The sequence below is a fragment of the Lissotriton helveticus genome, chromosome 11, assembly GCF_964261635.1.
Source record: "Lissotriton helveticus chromosome 11, aLisHel1.1, whole genome shotgun sequence".
Taxonomy (NCBI): domain Eukaryota; kingdom Metazoa; phylum Chordata; class Amphibia; order Caudata; family Salamandridae; genus Lissotriton; species Lissotriton helveticus.
This window is the reverse complement of record NC_136072.1, coordinates 910,145,588-910,169,450: the sequence shown is the minus strand read 5'-3', so window position 1 is coordinate 910,169,450 and position 23,863 is coordinate 910,145,588. Positions and strand designations below refer to the sequence as shown.

The 23,863-nt window shown below is 45.3% G+C and overlaps 1 protein-coding gene across 2 annotated transcripts in view; it reads left to right on the top strand.

The window, feature by feature from the left end:
- Positions 1 to 23,863, top strand: part of TPCN1 (two pore segment channel 1) — a 280,704-nt gene that overhangs the window by 134,959 nt on the left and 121,882 nt on the right. For both annotated transcript variants that reach the window (XM_078667151.1, XM_078667150.1), the window contains 3 exons: positions 6,299 to 6,398; positions 13,604 to 13,720; positions 15,872 to 15,996. In XM_078667151.1, coding sequence (XP_078523277.1) covers positions 6,299 to 6,398; positions 13,604 to 13,720; positions 15,872 to 15,996 — 342 coding nt within the window. The remainder of the gene's footprint in view (positions 1 to 6,298; positions 6,399 to 13,603; positions 13,721 to 15,871; positions 15,997 to 23,863) is intronic.

Sequence of the window (23,863 nt, the reverse complement as noted above, 5' to 3'; positions counted from 1 at the left end):
CACAATTGTTGCACTGGTATTCTGAAGAGACTTCAAGCTGCAGATTCCTCACCTTTTGAATATCCCCCAGGGGTCAAACTGGATCCGGAAACTTTTCAGTGGTACCTTGGCCTGACGGTAGGTGGCATTGTGGAGAAGTGTGGCTCAATGGTTAGAGCAGGCAGACCTTGATGCAGAGCTCTGGCCAGGGACCAGGGTTCGATTCCTGCCTCGGCGGGTCTCCGGCTCATTAATTCCCCTGACTGGATATTCTCGCCTCAGTACCTGTTCTGATCATGGGTCCCACGCTGCAACTCTGGGCAATAGCTTGCTTAGTCTCCACAACGGCCCCAAAAGCGCTGGGATGCCTGGCTGCACCTGGGGGGTGCCCAGGAGTGGACATTTCCCAGGAAAGCCAGGAAGGGTTCCTAAGAGGTATACGGACAGCGCCGGGACACCTCCGGTGGAGGTAGCTGTGCGCTTTACAAATTCCGACATTTATATTGTGCAGCGCTTCACTGACGCTGTCCCGCTCAGGAAATGACGTGCTGAGCCTATATAGGCATGGGCTCCCAAGTACTGATCTCCAGTCATTTTTTTCTGTGCTACCAGACGTGGATCTGGAGCTCCCTCTTGTCTCTGCCATTTTAGCTCCTACTTTTGTCAAAATGTCACGGTGTGCAAGGGATGTTGCCCCCCAAAATGACAGGTTTTCATGTCCTGTAGGGACTGTCACCAACAAATGTCTGTGACAGATCCCCATTGGATGTAACTTTGGTGCCTGGGGTAGAGTCATAAATCTGAGGCCTGCAGTGAACTGTTCGTCGATGAATTCAAAGGCCAACCAAGAATGCAAGGTGAAACTTTAAATGGCCAAGCATAGGAAGATCCCTTCCTGGTCTCTCTCGAAGTCAATGTAGGTGCTCCAGGGATCTGTCTTTGTTGAGATCCGAATTGCTCTGTAAGTCTAAGAAGAAACATAAGAAATCAAAGCAGGACTCTTCCCCCCTCTCACTACTCGCATTCACATGAGAAGGCATAGGGGTGGCACCATGGCTCTCGATCTTGCTCCCGAAGTCTGTCTACTGAGGAGCTGATCCTGCAACTGGTTACGGCACAAACCTGAATTTCTAGGCCATCTTCAAAACATTTTGATGAGCTCCGCGAGGCCATGAGCTCCCTGTGGTGCGTCTTCTGGCCCCAATGAGCTGGGAGGCCTTCTGCCTGGGATATCGCCAGCTAGTTTTTCCTTGGCACCAGTTGGTCCCTCCAAGCCTGTCACAACGTCTCCGGCTTTGATTCTGGCACCATGGTCCATGCCAGTACCTGGAACCTCGAAGCCGATGCCAAATCCATCAAGTCTGGATGAGGAGTTACCTATTAAACTCTCTGACTCCGAGTCTGTGCCAGTCCGACCAAACCACTGTTGAGATGCCACTGCCCCAGCTTGATTTGCCACCTCCACAAGAGAAAGCACACTCTCCTCTACACAACTCACAACGGTTATGACAAAGGTGGTGAGTTTCCTCAGCCCTATGCTGAGGACATTTGGTATGACAACTTACAGAAGGCCAGCGGTCTTGATAACCTCCCCTGAATCCGATCTTCTCCACCCCTGGACCAGCTACTGAGGAATTAACTACCTATGCCATGGGGATGCGTAGAGTGACCTAAGACCTTGACCTCCAGCTCCCCCACATTGGAATTTAAAACAAATGTGTTGGCTGAGTCCTCCAGCTGGTTCAAGTATATTCTGAGCTCCTTCTGCTATGGGACTCTAACAGATACTCTGTTGGGCACCTGGGCCAAGTCTTTTTCTAGTGCCCCCAACCCCAGTCAATTGACAGCGTGACGGATAGCATGCCGCTGGTGACCCTGTTTTTCTGTCTCAAAACCCCTCTGCTTAAAGTTTAGTTGTGCAGGCTTCCACAAGCAAGTTGAACCCCATTACCTCCCCAACTTCTCCCCCTGACAGGGATTCCAAGTGAGTTGAAGCATTTGGTAAGAGAGTTGTTTTCTTCCACCAGCCTAGCTCTCCATTTTGTCAACTCCAGCTTTCTCTGTAGCTCATATCCTTCCTTGGGTCCCAGAATATCTTTGATCTGTCCTCATCCAGGCCATCAAGGATGATCAGGATGTGGCCCTATTACATTGGGTGAGTCATTGGCACCAGTGTTGCCATTCAAAACCGCACTAGGCTTACTAGTTTTTCAGGTGACATCCAGTTGTCCCTCATGGACATGCCTTTTGACGGCACTCACCTGTTCGGGGGGTAAGGCAAACTCTGCTCTTGAGTGGTTCAAAGAGAGAGAGAGGTCACATTCGATCTCTGCCTTTCTGCCACACCTCACAAACTGTTCCAGGCCTGCCACTCCTTTCGTGGCTCCGGCACAAATGCCCCATTCCGCCAGCCAATCCAGCCACATCATGGTGCCCAGGAATGTGGCAGTTGTGGCCGTAGTATCGCCAAGTTTAAGACAAATCAGCCCCACCCTCAACACTCCTCCCTCCCCCGCAGCCCCACCTGCCAAACCCCTTCAGTGTGCCCTTCTCGTAGCACAATCACTTCCCGGGAGGCAGAATCAGAAGAATCCTACCAGGTTGGTGGGCCATAAGATTAGACAGGTGGGCCCAGCAATTTGTTCAGAAGGGCTATGTCCTCCTCTACCTTACAGCACTTCCGCACTTTACACCATCTCCCCAGTGACTGACGAAGGACCATCTTTCCGTCTTCCTGCAGATGGAAAAATGTAAGATGCTCACACTGGCCCAGGTCTCATCTGCCTTCGACCCTGGACCCTGGTAGCTTTGGATCTGCTAGACACCTACTTCCATATACCTGCCCTGCAGACCCATCAGGTCTACCCGTGGTTCATCTGCCCCTTCATCTGAGCTGTTCTGGACATGAATCAGTTTCGTGCCTTTCCTCAGGGAAAGAGAAGCCCTGGCCAAGCTATGATCCTGAGCTTTCAGCCTCGCTCCTGGATTTAGGTGAGGTTGACTCTTAGGTTGCTGGGATTGATGGCCTCCTGCAGCCTGCTTTTCAAGCACACCGGGTATCATATGCGGGCTCTGCAGTGGGGTCTGTAGTCTGTGGGCCCAGTGCAAGGAGGACCTATCCAACCTTGTCCCGATGTCGGAGGAAACTGCAAATTACCTGCAGTGGTCGTTACTGGATTGCGATTGGGTCAGCGGCAGACCTCTCTCCCTACCTTGCGTATCTGGTAGTGACTGAATTTCCAAGGAATCTTTCTGGTGGGGACCCACCTGGAAGGATCATTGAAAGCTAGGGTGGATGAACTCCGCCGTCAGTGCCTTGTGGATCACGAGTGTCAGTTACACCCACACGTGGCGCAAGGTCTTTTTCCACAAATGAGGAGAACACTCCTCACTCACCAAGAATGTGCAATGCCAGCACATCCAAGGTGTCTCTCACTTGGACATGCTTTCTGCCACGAGCAGAACAGAGGACTCCTGTATGCCTTCCTACTGACACCACTCTTGTTCTCAAGATGATCAGGGCCCTAGTCAATCTAGTGGCTCCAAATTGGGCACAAAGATTATGGTATCCAGAACTCCTTGGCCTGAGCATCTGTACTCCAATCAGGCTGCTCCTCCGGGAGGATTTGCTGTTGTGATAGCAGGGTCTGGTTCTGCACCAAGCCTTTGCAACCTCCACCTTGAGCAGTGACAGCTGAACACCTTTAACCTTCCTTCAGAGGTGGTTGATATCATCTTGGCAGCCAGGCGTTCCTTGATAAAAATGGTATACACTTGTTGGGACACGTTTGCAGTTTGGTGCAGCACTTGCCAGACTATACCCCTCAAGGCCAACTTATCTGAGGCTTTGTTGTTTATCTCTAGCCCGCTAAGGTCCTGCACAGGGCATGATTAACGGGTACATTTCTTCTTTTTTGGGCTTTTTGTTTTGCAGTTGCCAGATCAGCCTTCTTTGTGTAAGTTTCAAGTTGTTATGCAATTTTAGAAAGGGTTGCAACATTTGTTTCCTACTTCTCCCTTCGTTATGCCACAGTGGGTCCTTAACGTGGGACATACTTTCCTAATGTGCACTCCATTTGAGCTGCTTCACAGCTATTCATTATGGCTCGTCACACTTAAGACTGTGTACCTTGGCCCTATAACATCGGCACAGTGTGTCTGTCAAGCTCTCGGTGTTAACTCGCCGCTTTCTTCCCAGACAAACTTGTTTTCCGGACACAGGCATCTCTCTTGCCTAAGGTTATGATGCCGTTTCCTGTTGGTTAAAACATCACCTTGGTGCTGTTCTACACTTGGCTACACTCCTCCGAGGAGGATAGACTCCCATCTCTAGGACCCCAAGACATCACTTGAGTTGTACATTGATTGTACCAAGGAACAACAGGGAGACTATCAGCTCTTTGTGGGTTTTTTCTGGATTAAAATAGGCAAAGCTGTGCAGAAGAGAACCATCTCCTGCTGTATTAAAACCTGCAAACTATTGGCTAAAAAGCAGTCTCTGAAAGGACCGCGTGCTCATTTTAACAGGGCCACAGCTGCTAATACTGTGTTCGCCCTGATATGTGCCAGGCATTGATATTGGTGTCCCTCCGTACATCACAAAGCCCTTTTGTCTCGATAGCGAGGTCTGTCAAGAGGGGCATTAGGTATCTATTCAGAAGGTGAGGAATGTGCAGCTAGAAGTCTCTATCACAAGAATAAGATACTTACCTACGGTAACTCTCCTTCTGGTATAGACTCCATCTAACCGCTGATTCCCCAACTACCCTCCATTCCTTCCTCCACGTTCTGTGAGTGACACCCATCCTTTAATAAGATTCTAAGTCTAGGAGCCTGCACACTGGTCCCACCAATCTGCTTTTGGAGCTCTGTGTCTATGGGCGCGGACAGTCTTGGAAGCAACTGTGACGTCAGTGTCTGCACGTCCTTTCTGGTGTGGAAGGGCGTCCCCTGCTGGCTCACATAGGTACGACCGAAAAAGTTCCATATTTAGTCAGACACCTGGGGGATATTCAAAATGTAAAGAATCTGTGGTTAGATACTGTAGGTGAGTAACTTTATTCATATGGAACACTTTCATCACTCACTGACTGCTGATCAATGAGCCCATGGCTTCCCATGCTTACCATTGCACATGAAGTCCTCAACTGCATGTACTGACTGCTGCAGAATGAGCCCGCACAATTACATACTGACTGCTGCTTGCTGAAGCAAGACCACCCACCATTGCCATTGCAAATTGAATCATTGACACTTTGATATGAAAACCACAAAATGAGTTTTTAACAGTGTCAGACGGAATGCTAGTTTAACATTTCTGTCTTATGAATCGTTTTCTATGTAACATAGTACAGAAAAATGAACTCGCTTTTGAGAGTAGAAGGATGAGAAGGCCTGTATGATATGGTAGTGTGCTGAGGAATTGGTGGTGGATAACCTGCTAAGAAACAGGGTGGCAGATGAGATGATTGCTGTGCTGATGAGTCTGGGGTTTGCTGATGATTGCAGTGAAGCATATGATTTGTGTTCCGATGATGATGGTAAGGAATATGAGCTGGGTGGCATGCTGATAATTGTGACACATACGAAACCAGTTACATACAGATAATTGAATTATCAATATAAAAAGTTGTGTGCTAATAATTGTGCTACAATGAATGAGGGGGTAACATGATTGTGATGACTGGTATAGGGTGATGGGTAGTTTTCTGAGGATTATGGTAACACAGGTACCCTTACTTTGGGCAGTTTGTGGGTTCCATTCCACCTAGTGATGGGACTGTAAAATGTTTATTGCAGTTAATTTCGAGCTTTACCTGCTGGTACTGTGCATGTGTTTTCTTGTGCTAGTTATCTGTAGCTGAAGAACAAACCCGGCTCCTTCTTGTTCATAGGTTTCTTTAATGCGGGGCCTTGCCCCAATACCCTTTGATCTTGTTTTACTGCTCATCTTCTTCTTTCAGCTCGGATAACAAGATACAGTGCTCTTAACTGTGGAGTGCTGATGATTGCATTATGGGGAGATATGCTGCATTCTAGACTGTATAAACTCCTATATAATCCTAGTGTGTGGAAGATTGTCATACCTATATGAGATGGGTTGTGTACTGGGAAATCTAGCACTAAATGTGAAATGTATTATGTACCATAGAAGGTTGTGACTTTTATTAATTAAGTGGGCTACTGCATGTTGTGGGACTTGGTGATTAAACACTGATCAAGGGCAGCATAAAGACATTGTGATAGTTAGTTGGAGAGGGTGATTCAAAGCATTTCAGTTGGTTCTGACCTCTGATGTGGTGCTCTCATGTTTCTGCAGCTTCCCTGATGTAATGATGCCTTCATACTCTCGGAGCTCCTGGTCTTGTATATTCTTCATTGTGTATCTCTCCATAGAACTTTACTTCATCATGAACCTGGTGAGTCTGATATTAAACAATTATTTCTGCTGCTCGTCCCCACAACTTTATTATTTGCAGTAAGAGAATCTGCAGCGCCCTACTATGTGCCTGGTGAAATGTTCAAACTGCTCTCTGCACTGTAGCTTATACCCAGCCCCTGGAGATTTCAGAGTTCATTGGTGTTACTCTACTGCTTGGGATAAGTCTTCAAATCATAATAATTTGAGTGGAGTGACGGATAATCTTGTTGAAGAACAAAAATAATCCGTCACTCAAGAAATACCTCAAACAAGATAGTGGGGAGTTTTTGTACAAGATGAATTTGGATGAATCGGATTGAACAAATCCCGGTCTTATACTATGAACATTAACATCCAGATGGAGCTAAACTACAGAAGGGAAATGTGCTTTTTCTAAAATTTGGCATTGAAAAGGAAAAATTATTCCTGCATGTCAAGGGCTGCAGAAAGGTCAAGTAGAATTTGCTAAGTTTCTCAGTGTCAGCTAAGCTTGAGATGGGCACACATGTGGTCAGTCCTCTTACTTGAGTATGACCAGAATTTATGGGCGTGCAACAGCGCATGATTCTCCAAATCATAGTACATATAGGTTGCACCTGGTTTCCTTTTATAGTGTTTGAAAACAGATTTTTTTAATAACTTGGTAATCCTGTGACCAAAGTTAGCCCGTAGGATAACCACTACTTGGTTTTCTAAGAAGACTTTATAGCCTTCTAGGTTGCTACAGTCGTACTACTAGCTAGCCGGAGTGAACTCCAAGACCAAAAATGCTTCAAGTTTTGCTATGTTATTGGCACACTCTGTCCTACTTTTTTGGTCTTCATAAGTGCTTTAATTGTCAATTCAGTGGCTTTGCACATGTATTATGAGAAAACCGCAGGTCCGAAACACCACCACCTAAAATGAAACGTGGTTTCTCAAGTTAAAAATATTACTTCAGGGAGCAAAAGCACATTCTCCGAAATGCCTCAGTGTTCAGTTAACAGAGCTACAGGATTTGGTATCACAGGGTTTCCCCATGAATGTGGCTCAGCCAGTGGGGGAGAGGCCACTGAGGTTCTCAGGATGTTTGAGACTTTGCAAGTGGAATCAATGCTGAATAGAAAAGACTCCCACAGCAATATACCTTGGGGGTGCCAGACCTCTGGGATCCGTATGTTGTAAATGGGTGGTTGTGATTAGGATTCCCACTTGAGAAGAGCACCCATGATACTCGGGGATCTTATTGGACCCACAGGTTCGACTATTAAGGACAGGAAACCAGACTTTGGGTTGGTGCCCATTTTAATTTTAAATATCGATCTCTAGAATAATATATGCTCCGTGTGCTGTTCACTGTTCGTGAATCTTGATGACTGGTTGCAGAAGTAAGGACAATACCCCACGACCTAATATTAGGAGTAAACATATGTGCCCACTCTAAGAATATAAATAAATCGCTCTTTGTTAGGGCCTTTATCTGATTAGTGAAGGATGATGTAGACTTGTCACACTCAAAATTCTGTAAGGTTTCTCTACAGGTACTCGATTGCTGGTCTTGTAATTGTTTCTAATAGTGGCTATCTGCACTGCATGGTTCTGGTAACTCCTGGGTTACTCAGACTCTTCAAATGTCATCAGGATTTATTCAGCTGTGACTTTCTCTTTGTCCATTGGATCAAGCGTCTACAACTATCCTCTCAATGGACAGATAGGCTTCCTTTTTTTCTTCTTCAGAGGAGGATAGAGTTAGAGGGCGGCTCCTGTTAGAGCTCAAGGCTTGTCCTGACCTAGATGAGAAACTTCCACTACCAGAATCCATGTCTCTTTCCTAGCAAGCATCTTCTCTGTCTGGGTGCTTGGACTCCTCAAAGTCTAGATGACTTGCAGGGTATTGGCTTGATGGAGCTGTAGTTATCCTGCTATGGGAATGCAGGTGAGAAGCTAGGGCCAACCAACACGCTTTCTTTACAAAATACTTCCACCTATCCCTGGCCTTTCCTTTTTTTCTGGAGAGCATGAGAGGACGGATTGTACATTTGTGAAGTTAGGTGGTCTCTTGTTACATTTCAGGATGTGTTTCCTTGTAGCCTTGCTACTTAACAGGAAATGGCATTGCACAGTCGCACACCCACTGAATTTTCATACAGTTTATCCAGGGATATGAAGAAGCTGTCAAACATTGTGTCTGACTGATCAGGAGCTCCTTCATCTACTGGCCAACTCCGGCCAAATCTGGGTCAAGTACGTAGGAAAAGAGCAAGAACCTACCTCTGCTGCCCCTTTACAGATTCCCCACTTTGAAAGAAGAGAATCTGCTGGGCGTACACCTGCTTTGACACTGACAGACCTTAACTTCATCAGGCAGGCTTAATGACTCCAAAAATGTGAACAAAAACTGTCAAGTTGACCTTTGAAAATAGATGAGCATTGTTTTCATGTTGGAGACAGCGACCATTCGGCAGAATTTACCTATTTAGATTAAATTTCCGATTCTGGTGGATTCAGCTGTAGAATACACACCCGGTCTATTGAAATGTGAAATGCAAGCTGTGCAGATGGGGACTGTCACTTGCAAGGTGAACAGGAATGTTACTCTTTCTTGAGTGCCTGAATGCACATAACTGACTTCTTATGTTTGACCCTGGTGTCGTGCTAATCTAACACATTTGCAGAGGCCAAGGCCATTCCCTGACATGAGTAGGTCCAGGACATGCCCTCCCAGAGGAACTCAAAAAGTGTGTCCTCATTTACTTACGGTGGACTACTCTCCATGTCACAGGGTTAGTACATAGAGTGGTTGTGGCATTGTGCGATGTTTTTATAATCCATAGTGTAAACAGACTGTTTTATCGGAGTTACTGGAGTGGAAGCCTACTGGCCCTCTCCTGTAAAGCTCTGCTTCCATTCGCATATCCAGTCCTTGCACCAACATCACAAGTGTGTGTTATGCTTGTTGATGTGTGTAGCTTGGGTGATATATGCATGTGTGAGCAAGAGTAATGGAGGCCAGAAAGATCCTTTTTGGATAGCTCTGGCCTGGCTTGGCACAAGATGGGGGTGAGGATGATGTTCCTATAGAGTGGAAGTGCATTGCTCACCATAATAAAGGAGGAAGCTAGAGATTGAAGTGAGGGGAGTGGAGACCGGGCTCCTTTTAGATATTTCATTAGGCTTTTTGCTTAGCAAAGGCCTGCTGATTAGTCTTCCTGAACATAGTCATTTGGTTGATATTGGGGTTAAGAGGTGGGACTGCAGATTCTGTTGTGCCTAATGTGATCAGCCTGTGTGAGACTGCTACTGCCAGCAGTAGATCAACCTGTGCATAATCCCACCACCTCAAGTTGTGATTGGCCTGTGTGTGGCTGCAGCTGGCAGATTGAAGATTGGCCTCTACACGGCCAAAACTGCATGTGAGATGATTGGTCTGTGTGTGGCTGCAACTGCCTAGCTGTGACCAGCCTGTGCTGGGGCTGCAACTTTTGAAGTTGCACCCATCCCATGGAGTGGAGGGCTGTAGCTATCCTGTAATGATCAGCCAGGAGTGCAAGGATGCATCCTCCAGATTGCTGCCTGGCCCAGTTTGGGCCCCATCAAGGTCCAACCAGTCCTGACGAGGTCCCATGGGCAAGAAAGCCCTGAGGCCTAGGACACTCACGGATGGTCCTGTAGGGACTGTGCCTCATTAGGACGTCGCTTCCAGTTACTGCTTGTCAAATTAACCCTGCTTGGTTTGAATCACCATACATCACCCCTCAGCCACATGCAGGAGATGCTAGGAACAGCCAGCCGACACTCTGACATTCAGCCAGAGTGTGCAGGCGTGCCCGATGGCCCAGGTAGCCAAAGCCGGCCTGAGAGGATCAATTGCACCAGGAAGTGATAATAAACTTGGTGAGATTGTGCACACACCTTATTTGGTGATGATACTATCTGCACCCGAACTACATTCTCGTTACTACATAAAGACTACCTTGAACTGAGAGAGAGGGGCCCTGGGACAAAGGGGGGAAACAGTGAAAGAAGAGGAGAGCTCCAGCACGGACCCAGATAGCACCCAGTAGCCCTAAGTTGCTTTCTGATATTAATGGTGTGTAGTATTCCATTCTATTGTCTGTTAAATTATTTCCTTTCTTGAAAAGATCAGCAATGGGATGGACATTCTCTTACTGGTTTGTTGGTTGGTTGACGAGCTCTGAGTTTGAGCTCCCCCAGTCTACCTCCCTGAGAAGCCTTTAACGGCTTGCCATTCCTTCCACTGAGAATGGAGTGCAGAAGGAATTGTATTTGGCCCATTTTGCAGAGTTATAGTAGAATGAAGCCCAGTACTTCAGAGTCAATGACTTAAAGCCCCTGCTTGCCCTATGGCCCACCCAAACAAGGTCTGACACAAGCCACAATTGATTTCAAAATACACAGCCACTGCAGTTCAGCATCAGTGGAAGAGCATAATCTCCTTGATGCTGGACACTTCCTCGCTTTCAAGTTGTAAACTAGTACATGCAACACCAAACCCCATGTGATTTTGAAGTGGCCATCGACTTGCACAGTGTGTAATCTTTGCACTATTTTGGTCTATCTTTTAGTGCCCCATTTTCAAGACTATGTCCCCCAAACCACCTTTTGAGGTGTCTGAATAGTCTCACTATGCAGATTCAACATGCACAGTTAATATTAAGAAGCTGTTTGTACCACTCTGCTTTTTCTCTACCTTCTGCTACCCAGACAATTAAAAACTCTTTCCTATACTATGTCTCCCTCATTACTGGTCTCTCAACTTTACTACAAGTCCCACAGGCAATGTAAAATGCTTAAGTCTACCCAATTCAACTCTGATCAGCAGTGGGCATCTCGATAAGCAGGACATCTTTGTGAATCCCATAGTGGCTTGTTTCTATTTCCACTCCTGGCTCAAGTCTTTTACCTTGTAACTTCATACCTACTTTTCAAAGTCTGTTCTTTCTACTGATTCAACATACCATGCTGCTCTCAAGCCAAGCCCCTAACCAGCCCGGTGGTAAGGAATGATCAGTGATATTATTTATATTACTGTAGTACTCATGAGGTAATACGAGTGGCATTTCCTCTGCAAATTGACTGTACCAGTTCCCACCTTATTCTTCACCTAACCACCAGGGATATCTCCACAGCATAACTAATGGCACTTAATCCTATTTGGTTTAATAATAGTTCTGCAGGTGACTTTCATTGACCGTATCTGTAAGATAACCATTCACTTGCAAAATAAATATGCACAGACAGTCTTTGTTGGTTATGCCCACCTTCCAGAAACTGCTACGTGCAACATAACTGTTGGATGGAAAAATAAACTTTAACAGACAGTTTTTGTTTGTTACACCCACGTTTAGAGTGACCACCTCTTCTGTCCCCGAGTAACATTCTCCTTGCAATATAACCTCTAGCTTTTAGCTCTTTCTCACATTCTCCATTTATGGGACCAGCTTCTGGTTCCATATAGCCACTTAACTCTGCCAGTATAGTGAGGAACTTACAAAAAGATTCTAGCCCCTACCCCTCCGCTTAACAATAACTAGAGCTTCCTAGATGACTCACTGCTTCACTCTGCTTACAGGCAAAATGTCTCTCTCTCTCTGGGAAACATCCTATCCTGGCCATCAGATCTCTCCTTCTGCCTAATCTAGTTTGCGAGCAAGATTTTTAAATCTGTTATTTATTCATAATGGTATTCCCACTGTTGATAGTGCATGGGTATTGTTATATAACCCTGATAATGAAATTACCTGTTTTAAGATACTTACATGTTTTAATGGTTTTGCATTTAAAAATAATCAATTTTGGACTAGCTCGCCTTGAAGTGTTGATTGAGTTTACTACTGCAAACACAAGGCGCTGATGGATGGAGCGCTGAAACCTTTTGGACACTCGCCCCCAGTCACAGATCTGGGTTGAATCTATCATTGTTCTTTAGCGCACTTTGCCACCCTAGTTTAGACCCAGCCATATGCAAATCAGTCTTGACCCTGTGCCTCATGGGAACAGTCCAGCCCGAACTGCCAAGCCAGTTCTTCCCAGGAGGCGTGTTTCCGGTCCAGGGAAGACCTGGCTTGCCTCGAATCAAATGAAAGTGGATACACAAGGCAGCCATTAAGCTGCCCCAGGAAGGATGCTAAACTTTTCAAAGCCAATTCGAGGACATGCATAATGCAACAGTTCCCATAGCTCTTTGCTTGACTTATGCTGCACACATCTTAATTCATTGCTTCATTGACCTCTCTTGCTGACCCAATGCTTTAGAGTGAAAAGGGAGAGTAATAGGGTTTCGTTCCTGTCCGTTCCCCATGTTTGGTTTTGTAGAGAAAGTTCAGTCTCAAGCTGCATCCTATCCACGTTGATAAGTACTGTTTGAGGAAACAGACCCACCTTCAGGCAGTACTGGTTTGGCACAAACTGTCATTCTGAGAACTGTAAGAATATATTTTTTAAAGAATGCCTTTTCAATTGTGTGTATCTGCTGGGATTTCTGTTTTCAGCTGAATTATGCTCCAGGTTTCTCAACTGCAGTCGTAGATTGACATAAAATAGATGGCTGAGTTTCCTCAATTTTTTACCAAATTCTACTGAATGGCTTAATTTTATTGGTCCCGACCCCATCATAAACAACCCCCCCCCCCCCCAAGTATTACAGAATTCAATAATTTGTATCGCTTTTCAATCCTAATCCAAATGATAGCATAAGCAATCCTTTGTAGAGAAAGTGAACTTGAATATGCGATGTTACATTGCATGTGCTACAACGCATGTGATTACAACGCAGTCGTTACAACGACCGCGTTGTTACAACGCAAACCATTACATCGCAAGTCGTTTCTACGACTTGCTGTAGGGGTGCACTGGACTTAGAAATAGTATAATTTACTATTCCAACTCCAGCGTGTGCAACAGTAGGGAAGTTGTTAGAATAGTAAATTATACTATTCCTTAGTTTAGCGCGCCCCCTACAGCAAGTCGTAGAAACGACTTGCGATGTAATGGCTTGCGTTTTAACGACCGCGTTGTAATTGCATGCGTTGTAGCGCATGCAATGTAAACGCTGTTTCCCAGTGAACTCCTGCCATCCCACACTTATCAGTAATCAGACAGCCGCTTTTGATTTTAAAATGACAAAAAAAATCATAAGTTCGGTAAGAAGAGCATGAAATCAATTTTTTCTCTCAGACTTATTTTCCTTCTCTCCCATTTTAGCTCCTTGCTGTTGTTTTTGACACATTTAATGGGATTGAGAAGAAGAAGTTCAAATCTCTTTTGTTGCACAAGCGCACAGCTATCCAGCACGCCTTTCGCCTACTCGTCAGCAGACAGGTAATGTTGCAACTATCAGCGTCTCTTGGATCTCATACCTACTTTTGCATATCGGCCAAGAAATATTTCATTTGCTTATGTCTGTGTGTTCCCATTTGCTCCCTGTGGGCCACTTCACCCATTGTTCTTATAAATGGAGACCTTGGACCACGTTTCTTGTCTTGGCCAGCTCTGCAAATTTGAGTGACTTTGTGTAAAGTGGAGGAAACTTGTTTTAAAGGAAGATGTAATGATCATCTGCACTCATGTAGATCGCCTTACCGTGAGTTTCTTTACAAAATTCTTCCGCCTTTCAGAAGGTGAAAGTAGCTGTTCCACAGGCGCTTCTAAGGAGTGACAGAACACAAATAAAGTAGTTCTTTGAGATGCCTTGGCAGATGGATGTTTAGCTTGAACTGAATGCACCCACTTCTTTTTAGGTCTGGTGTTAGCAAACACCTTTTGATTTTACTATAATTATATGTGTAATATATAACTTTTATGGATTTTCATAGAACCCTCTTCATCCTGTGGTCTGTTTTAATTTCGTTTGGAGTTTTCTTGTGCCCACTACAGGATATAGCAAGGGGCAGTGGTACAGCCCACTTCAGCCATTGGCTAACATCAATCTGACAACATTGTGCCAATTCACAAGGAGCACATCCATACACAAAGTAGTTTCTCTAGGTGTCAGGGACTAGTATGGTAATTTGTGATTGTTAGCTTACAGCGGATCAATTTTGAAAGAGTCATCCTTTTATGTGCTGCCCATTAGAAGCCGTGTAGGTACCTAGTCAATCAAGTGTGAGGCCTTTGAAGGCAATGGTTGGATATAAGGAAGGCACAATGGAAAACTACATTGTGGATTAAGGTAAGAGTGAGAATTGGTGGCTTGCATTTGGAAAGCGGCTCTTAATGCAGTTTTGAGGGTCACATGCTGTGTACTCCAGGTTTGTATGCTACAACTTTATGGCTTTCAATACTCGCATACTAGAGATTTATAGCTGACATCTTCACAGATCAGGGCTCACATTCTGGTGGATTCATGCCTCAAATGTCACGGATTCTTGCTCATATTTGTGGGTCACATAGGGTCAAATTAAAGCCTCATTGACTGCTAATGTAAGTCTCCCATCCTGGCAGAATTCGGAATGTGAACCATTTGTGTATATTTTCCCTAAAGACTCCGCACGAAAATGGTAAATTCTTGTATACTTAAATAGCAATCTTTATTTAATTCTTGTTACCATTTATTTTTAGCGATGTTGGTAATGTTTCTCAGTATTTATTTTTTTATCATGAAAAAAATAGTCATTAATTTATGAAGTTAGATTATTACAGTTTCCTTTTAGAATATGATGTAAGTAATTCACTTGCTGTAGAATCAGTGTTTTTTGCAGCTTCCTTGTTCAGACACTCTTTATCTATTAACTCAAACATCCCATCATATTCATAATCACTTGGTACATGCTCGTAAGCATTGCACTCCAAATCACTGTGATACTTTTGGTATAAACTGATTTAACAAGCCTATAGTCTAGCAGTGCATTTTGCACTTATTAAAGTATCTATTTGAAAGCGAATCACGATTGCTCTTCTTTTCTTTACTGATTTAAATGCATCTTGCTTGGACATACAGCTTGGCTAGGTGTGATACAAGTGTGTGTGTGTGTGTGTGTGTGTGTGTGTGTGTGTGTATATATATATATATATATATATATATATATTTATATAATATTTGTATTCTGCCACCACTCTTGTTACTGTTTTGCTTACATGAAGGGAGTATATCTGGGTGTTGTTGCTTAACTTGTGTCCTGGAGACCTGGGTTTAATCCCAGCTTCAACATGTGACCAAAAATAAGTCATTTGATTCTCAGCTAACCACATTTTTTTCTCTACCTCAAATTATAAGTTAATTGTTATGTCTAATCTGTAAATATGTGTGATGTAAAAAACAATTCACAACCATCTCCACATCACATCTGGATTTCTGTATCCTTGTTTCCACCCCCCTCTTACTCCAGCTGTTGTAGTTCTAAAACAAAACAGGACTTGCAACATTCTTCATGGCATAGGGCATTTTAGATTGGCCCCTAAAAATATCCAGTCCTTTGAGTAAATTATGTTTGTCTTCTTTCTCTTAGCCGACTTTCTCTTCTGCTTTTTCAGATTCAGTCTGGAATTTCCTACAAGCAGTTTGAAGGACTCCTGCGTTACTACAAACCTCGAATGTCTGCTAAGGAGCGCTACCTCACTTTCAAAGCATTAAACCAAAACAATAATCCCTTACTAAGGTAAGCCTTCGGTCACCAAAAATGGCTCAACTAGTGCAAGTTGTAGGGATGCTCGTGCAGTATCAGAGTAGCAGGCCTCGCCTTGTGCCGGAAAAAGGATCCAATAGCTGTGCTAGTGAATAATCTTTGGTCTGTGGCATAGGACAAAAGAGTGGGCAAACAAAATGTGCGTGGAGGCAGCGAGGGGAGATTTTGTACCTGTAAATGCTGTAAAAATCTTTGCATTCGAGTATCTATAGTAGGAGGCATGCGAGGGAAGAAAGTGGGGCGTCCTCTTTCCCGTCCTGAGAAAGGAATAATGAGTGAATGTCTGGCTTTTAATGACCCATTTTATTTTAAAGAGGTGCCTCTCGCACTTCACTCTCCATGCCCTATCGCCAAAATGATCATTGGAAAAGTCTATTTTAGAAATGTACAACAACAAAAATATTAAACTATGAAAGTGTTGACAAGACTTCATGGAACATTGGATTTCCACCAGCTCCTCTGCTGGTATTTGTATATGTATTTAGATGCAGGCTTATTCCAGTATACCAGCATGGTGTGTTGTCTGAGTTACCAACATAGTTTCATAATTTATGTTTAGCTATATATTACATGCTTTGCATACTCCTGCCATCTATTTTTTGGGTGCTGACATTGCAGTTTGTTTTTTTGCCAGTTGTTGTTCTTCAAAGTATAAGTTTCAGTTTCAGTTTAACTCAGAAACCCACTATGCATCAGGGCAAAGACTTTAGTGACCAGAATTGCCTTCTCCAGCATCTGAAAAACCGCCACAACTAGACTCTCACCATACTGGAAGATTTCTCCCTGCACCGTGTCATATGCGAATGACTCTTGGGAGCGGAGGGGTGGTGATTATGAAGAACATACCCTTTGAGTTCTGTCTGAAGTGTGTGAGAAAGTGCCCAAACAAGGCACCCGACCTCGAAACAGCACCCTGCACCCTGCCGTAGTGCCGCTGAGGGTTCACCTTCGGTGCTACTTTATTTCCCCATTAGCCCTGAGCTAAAGTCCAGGAGCGTTGCTCCCACAACCCAGTGGCCTGCTTGCCAGAAGCCATCAACAGGAGGCCCCATATCCCCCATTGTATAACATTGGGCCTTAACACTCTGCACCCGGCCGCGCTAGTGCCGCTGAGGGTGTAACAAGAGTGCATCACTGACCCTGGGGGACCCCTGGGTCTAACTCCAGAACCTTAACTCCCACAGTCGACAACTTACCTTTGAACCGATAACCTATTTTTCCTCCATGGGATAACATTGACAATTTTCTTCCAAAAAGTTTCGAAGTGTGGAGTTTTGAAATCTAAAAAAATATTTAAAAATCGCACGAATAACCAAAACGTATTTACTTACCTGTTTGCAGGACATGTCCCAGTGCTGAATCTAGGTATCCAAAAAACAAGGGCCTTGACTCACAACTCAGCAAGGCTAAGCCAAACTTAAATGATTAAACAAAACAAACGCCAGTGCTGAGAACTTCAGTTAAAGGCTGACAAACTGAAAAGAAAAGGTTGTTATGAATATAACATAAACAACTAGCTTGAAGAATTGCAACATATGACTTTTTAATGATTCTTTTTTTGGTTTCTCCACTTTTTAAACACAATTTTTCGTGCATGGAAATACAAAAATATTTTATACACAATATATACAAAGACAATTAATACTGTGAAAATTAACACTTGCACTCTTGAAACATTCTTGGCCAATCATTCAACAAAAAACATTCACTCAAACAAACAATATATTGGTCTCGGGTCATGCAAAACTTTTTGTTCAAAACGGCTGTTAGTGAATAGCAAGAGGCTTGGAAACTCTATTTGATTTGCATTCTGCAAATATCCTAACATTGGAAAACGAAAAGGACTACTTCTTTGAGTGTATAACCAAAGTTCTTTTGACACCGAGACCTATTATTGTTTGTTTGTTTGAGCCTTTAACTGAAGTTCTCAGCACTGGCGTTTGTTTTGTTTAATCATCGAATCTAGGTATCCAGCACTGAGTTAGAAAAGTAACTTAAAAAATAACATACCTGTAATTTACTGAAAAGGCCTATTCATTTCACTGTACTGTATTTGCAAAGTATTGCAACCTACTGCACCCCCTGTAAATCAAACAAAGTACAATTCCTATTGCATTTTCAAACTGTTCTACAATCAGCAACTTATTACTCCAAAGTATTTAATGCTTGCCTGTGCCAGGCCTGCTTGGTTCTAAAAATAAAACCACACTATATTTTTATACAAAAACAATTGTTCTTGAGTTCGGTCCTTGAGTGTGTGAATCCATTTACTGACTGAGTTTGTACATCAAATGCTTAACACTGTCCTCTGATACTGCCTTACTGCTCGATCACTCTACCACAAATAGAGAGTAAGGTTCTATCTAACTTTAACCTCTGCCTACATCCGGGGTCACTTGGACTCTATACAAACTATACCTAATTTTGGTGTAGAATATATAGAGCCAGTTTCCTACAAAGTGTAACAGCAAGTTCCCATTGGGGACACTGACTGATTTTGCAACTCGTACTTGCCCAGAGACCATGAAGAATCACACTGTTTATTCTGCGATGTCTTCAAAATCAAAAAGACTTCTCAAATACCAAAAAAAGCAGGATGCAGTGTGAGGATCCTTCAAGGTTAGCACTGGTCTTCAGTCCCCAAGGATATAGAGGAACCATACATGAAAGGGGAAGGCCAGTCTGGAGCCCTTGCTGGATCAAAGTCCTGAGGAAAAGTCCTCTGAGATCCTAGTTAGTATGCACTTAGGACACAGTCTGCACCAAAAACATTAGCACCCTTAGTGCCATCTACAGAGTGGCCATCCAGGGTTTGACTTTGACAAGATCCGGGAACCCAGGGCAAGCATTGCTCTTGAGGAAGAGAAGCTTTAAGGCTATGCTGAACAGGCCTCGATAGCCTGCTCTGACCACTATTCCTGAGCCCGTTTTTCACAGAGGGCCTACTTTGATTCTGGGCAGTCCCTGAGACGCATCCTGACACCTGCTGCGACAAAGTGGCACAACAGGAGTCCTCCAGGTCCCGTAACAGCCTGATGTCAAACAGAGGAAAATTAATTCTCAATCAGGAAAGATCTTCGCTAGCCCTTAACCAGAGGAGCAAGACTCAACGCCTCTTAAGAAGAGGAAGCTTACGTTTAAAGAGGCGCTCTTCGAGGAATTACATACTTCCTGCTTTCCAAAAGGACACCATCCCTGTTCCTCAGCTACCACCCAGCCATGCTCCTTCTCCCCCACATTCGCACATCATTCACCTCCCTCACTACAGTCCTTACACACTGACTCCGATCAAGATGGTAAGTTTGATCTACAGGAAACCTACCATGACACTGTAACACCAGATGAGGGAGAAGATCCTTGGCAGGACTATAAAATGGATCCTCCGGATGACACCAACCTTGAGGTATATCCCCAGTATTGGAACTGTCATCGATTCCCATAGCTTGCATCACTCCCCGTCGTCGGAATGGGAGCCTCGGCAGACAAAATAACACAGCAGTAGGTACAAAAGAGAAAGAAAAAGGCCTAGTCCTCCTTCCCTTTTGTAGCACATCCACCTCTCTTTGCAAAAGAGACCAAAGTAAAGCAACAGCCAATCAGATAAGCCTCACCTCAAAGAACCGTCCTGAGAGAACCTCAGAGCCTCAGATTTTCTACCGCAGGTTGTGCTAATGGAGTCTCCTTTGAGCTCTGCTCACTTCAACTCTAGTTAACTATTTTTTCAGCATTTTTTCTTCAGAATTGTTTGGTATTTCATCTGGAAATGTCTGACAAGGAGAAGAAAGCCCTTTTCGAGGCTTGTTCCACCTGTGGCAAGGAAAAGGCTGTATGTGGAGGACAGGCATAAGGACATTTATTGCCTGTACCCTGATCACAAGGCAGCGGACTGCAAGATCTGCCGCACCTTCTCTACAAAGACTCTCCGGGACTGTGAGGGCCGTCTCCTCACTCTGCTCCAGGAGCTGAAGTCGAGGAAGGACAGTCTGTCTAGTGACAGTGAGGATTCATCATCTGCCACCTCATCTAGAAGGTCAGTGAAAAGGGGTAGGGCTTCCCCATCACCATCCTCAGAACGTCCTGTTAAGGTCTCAAAAAAGACCCCCGTTAGTTTGAGAGGCGGAGTCCTAGCAAATCTCCTCATCATGGTGCAAAGGAGAGGGAAGGACTATCTTCAGCTACAGCAGTGGGGGAGTCTGCTAAAGCTTTTAAAAAGCCCTCTTCTCTAACATCTGAGAAGTCAGAGAAAGATTCCAGATCGTCGACGACGCTGCAGAAGACTCCGTCGACGAAGACTTACAAATCCCAGGTGAAAAAAGTTGCACCGTCGACGGGCTCACAAATCCCAGGTGAAAAAAGTTGCACCGTCGACGGGCTCGTCGACGGGACCTTCTAGTCTCCACATATGAACGTCTGCATCGATGGGAGCGTCTATGACGACAAGAGTGTCGACGATGGTGGCGACGACGACGGTGGTGTCGACGAGAGCAACTACAACGACGACGAGAGGAGTGTTGGCGGTCTCGTCGATGGCAGTATCGATGACACCCATCTTGTCGACGATTCAACCATCGATGGTGGATCTTCCGCCGACTACCTCGTCGACTATGGTTTCTCTTGCAACCCCATCGCCGACGGTACCGTCAACGACCTCTTCGTCGACGGAGAGGATACGTCCTTTTCCTTGGAGAGGATAACGCCTGATATGACGTCTCCAAGGAGGGTTACCCCCTTGCCTCCCGCACTGATACTCGAAGAAGAAGAGGATTCAGACGGGGATGATCAGGATTCTTTTGGCTATGCCCATAGCCCCTCACAATTGTTGGTAAAATGCCAAGACACTGATTCTGAGGGCGAATACCTTCATGAGTGCTCATACCAGCAATCCTATAGTGGACAGGAAGGCGCAGGCCAGGAGATGGTTTCAGTTTCTTCTTCCCAGCTGGCAGATCTTCAGGGCATGTTGCAGGATTATAAGAAGAGGTTTTCTCAAGCTACTCCTACTCCTGCTTCGTCTTTCTCTGCAGTACATGCTGTGCCTGCACCATCAGCTTCTGCAGTGGTTTCTCCGGGAGAACCATCCCAGATGGTTTCACAGCCGCAGGTACCCGGGCCAGGTCTACCTCTAGTGGTCCAAGATGTACAAAATGATTCCTCGGACGAGGATCAGGACGATGGCAACCGGTCTAATGAGGGTATAGAGTGGGATGATTATGTGATCCCAGAACCATCTTCACCTACTCCGGATCCAGTGGACTCTACCCCGGCAGACATTGGGAGATTTCACAAACTGATGGAAAGAGCCTCCAGTAGATTTAAACTGCCTATGCCTTCTGTTCAAATGGAGTGCTTCCTTTATGATTTTAAGGAGCCCTATAGGTAAGTGGTCTGGTCCATTCCCATTGTCAACCATGTCTGGGACGAGTGTTTAAAGGCAATGAAAAACCCGGCTACAGTCATTCCAGTTTTGCCACGCCTGGAGAAGAAGTACAAGGCCCCTGAGAATAGTCCAACGTCCTTGATTGGTCAGCCGAAGCTGGATTCGGTAATATCTCAGGTGGTGCAGAGAAAGTCACGCAATTCTTCTGCACCCCTAACAACTCCTCCTGATAAAGAGGGCAGGCGCCTTGATAATGCGGGGAAAATGTTTTCCGCTATGGCAAGTCTTTTGGTACGGGCAGCGAATGCATTGGTGATCCTTGGCAGATACGATCGCCAAATGTGGTACGATCTCTCGCGATATTTGAACCAGCTCCCTCAGGAGTCCAAGGTTGAGGCCAAGAAGATCCTACAGGAGGGAGAGGCTACATCAGCAGAAGTGATTGACTACGCCATGGATATTGCCACAACTGCTTTCCGTTCGCTGGCAGGCACAGCTGTTCTTCGTCTCCAAGGCTCAGGGCAGCATGGTTCCGGCCGGAGGTCCAGAACAAAATCCTGGACCTTCGTTTGATGAGGAGGCAGTATTTGGCAAACATATCGACAATGCCTTCCAGGACATTAAAAAGGATACGGAGACGGTAAGATTTTTCGGTACTATTCAGTATCGGCAGGTTCCTTTCTGTGGGGCCAGAGGGAATAGTACCGCATCGTACCAGCAACAACAGTACTCTTCTTATGGTTCAAGGCCTCAATCAAATCGACCATCATACTAACCGACCAGGCCAGACCTCTTCTTTCTCTAGGTCCAACACTAGAGGGAAACAGAATCGTCGGGGACATGACACTTCCAAGCAGCAATAGTGGCTTTCTGGCTCTGCCTGCTGTACCCACCTCCCCATCAACATCTGTGGAGGCAGGGTGTCTCAATACCTCCACAACTGGAAACAGATAACATCAGACCGTTGGGTTCTCAACATCATTCAAGATGGCCATACGCTGGAGTTTATTCATGTGCCACCTTCCAAGCCCCATGCCGCCATGCCTTCAAAACATCTGCGTCTCTTGCGGTTCGAAGTTCATCAGATGCTCCTCAAAGGAGCTGTAGAGCTGGTCCCCCCTTTCTCAAAAAGGGGAAGGTTTCCATTCCAGGTTTTTCCTGGTCAAGAAGACGCTGGAGAAATGGCGCCCCATTTTAGATCTCAGGGAGCTAAACACCTATCTCATAAGTCAATCCTTTCTTATGGTCTCTCTCCAGGATATCTTGCGTCTCCTCAACCCGGGAGATTTCATGGCCACTCTCGATCTCGAAGATGCGTATTTTCACATACCCATTCATCTAGCCCACAGGAGGTTTCTTCGATTCACAGTAGCCAAGAGCCACTTCCAATTCAAAGTTTTACCCTTTGGACTTCACTCTGCCCCAAGGATCTTTACCAAGATGCTGGCACCGGTGGCAGCTTTCCTAAGGAAACAGCATTTCCATACCTGGACGACTGGTTGCTGAAGGCCCCGTCCAGGGGGGAGCGGAGGAGACAGTCGAGGCATGTACGATTGTTCAGCAATCTGGGCCCGGCTCTCAACAGGGAGAAGTCGTTTCTCTACCCTTCCAAGAAAACACGATTCCTGGGGGCTACCCTCGACACGTCTCTCAGCAAGGCTTCTCCATCCTTCGAAAGGCAAGAAAAACTGAGGTCCATGGCTCATTTGTTAAGAAAAAAAGTGTCTTTCAGTACGCCATTACAAATCCCTTCTAGGAGTGATTTCTTCATGCATCCCTCTGATACCCCACTGCAGGTTGCGGATGCGATCTCTTCAAGAGCAACTAGACATGCAATAGCAGCAAGTTCAGGGCTCTTTCGACGACAAAGTGATGATTACTGCTGCAATGAGAAAAGCAGCTTTGTGGTGGACGAAGGATGAGAATTTATCCCAAGTTCTATCCTTCGTTAGCAATCCAGCTCCTCAAGTTGTAACGACAGATGCCTCGCTGGAGGGCTGGGGTGCGGTGCTTCAGGACTTGCATGTAAGCAGGCATTGGTTGCCCCAGCACCGCCTTCTTCTTCAACCTCCTGGAGCTCAGAGCGATCCGTCTGGCACTGTAAGCATTTCTTCCACGGGTTCAGCGGTTCTCGTCCGCACGGACAACGCCAAAAAAGCCCCAAAAATGTGGGAGTGGGTGATCCTACACGGACTTTCGCTACAAGCACAACACCTACCAGGAGTGCTAAATGAAAAGGCGGACAGGCTCAGCAGGCTTTTGTCTGTAAGCCACAAATGGGAACTAAACCACACGGTCTTGGAGGAGATCTTCCACCGTTGGGGCAAACCCTCAATAGATCTCTTTGCCACCCCGGGAACAGAAAATGCCAGTTTTACGCAAGCAAACTACACCATAGAGGATCGCTGGGGAATGCGCTTTCGATAGCCTGGCCAAGAGCATTTGTATACGCCTCCCCCCCCC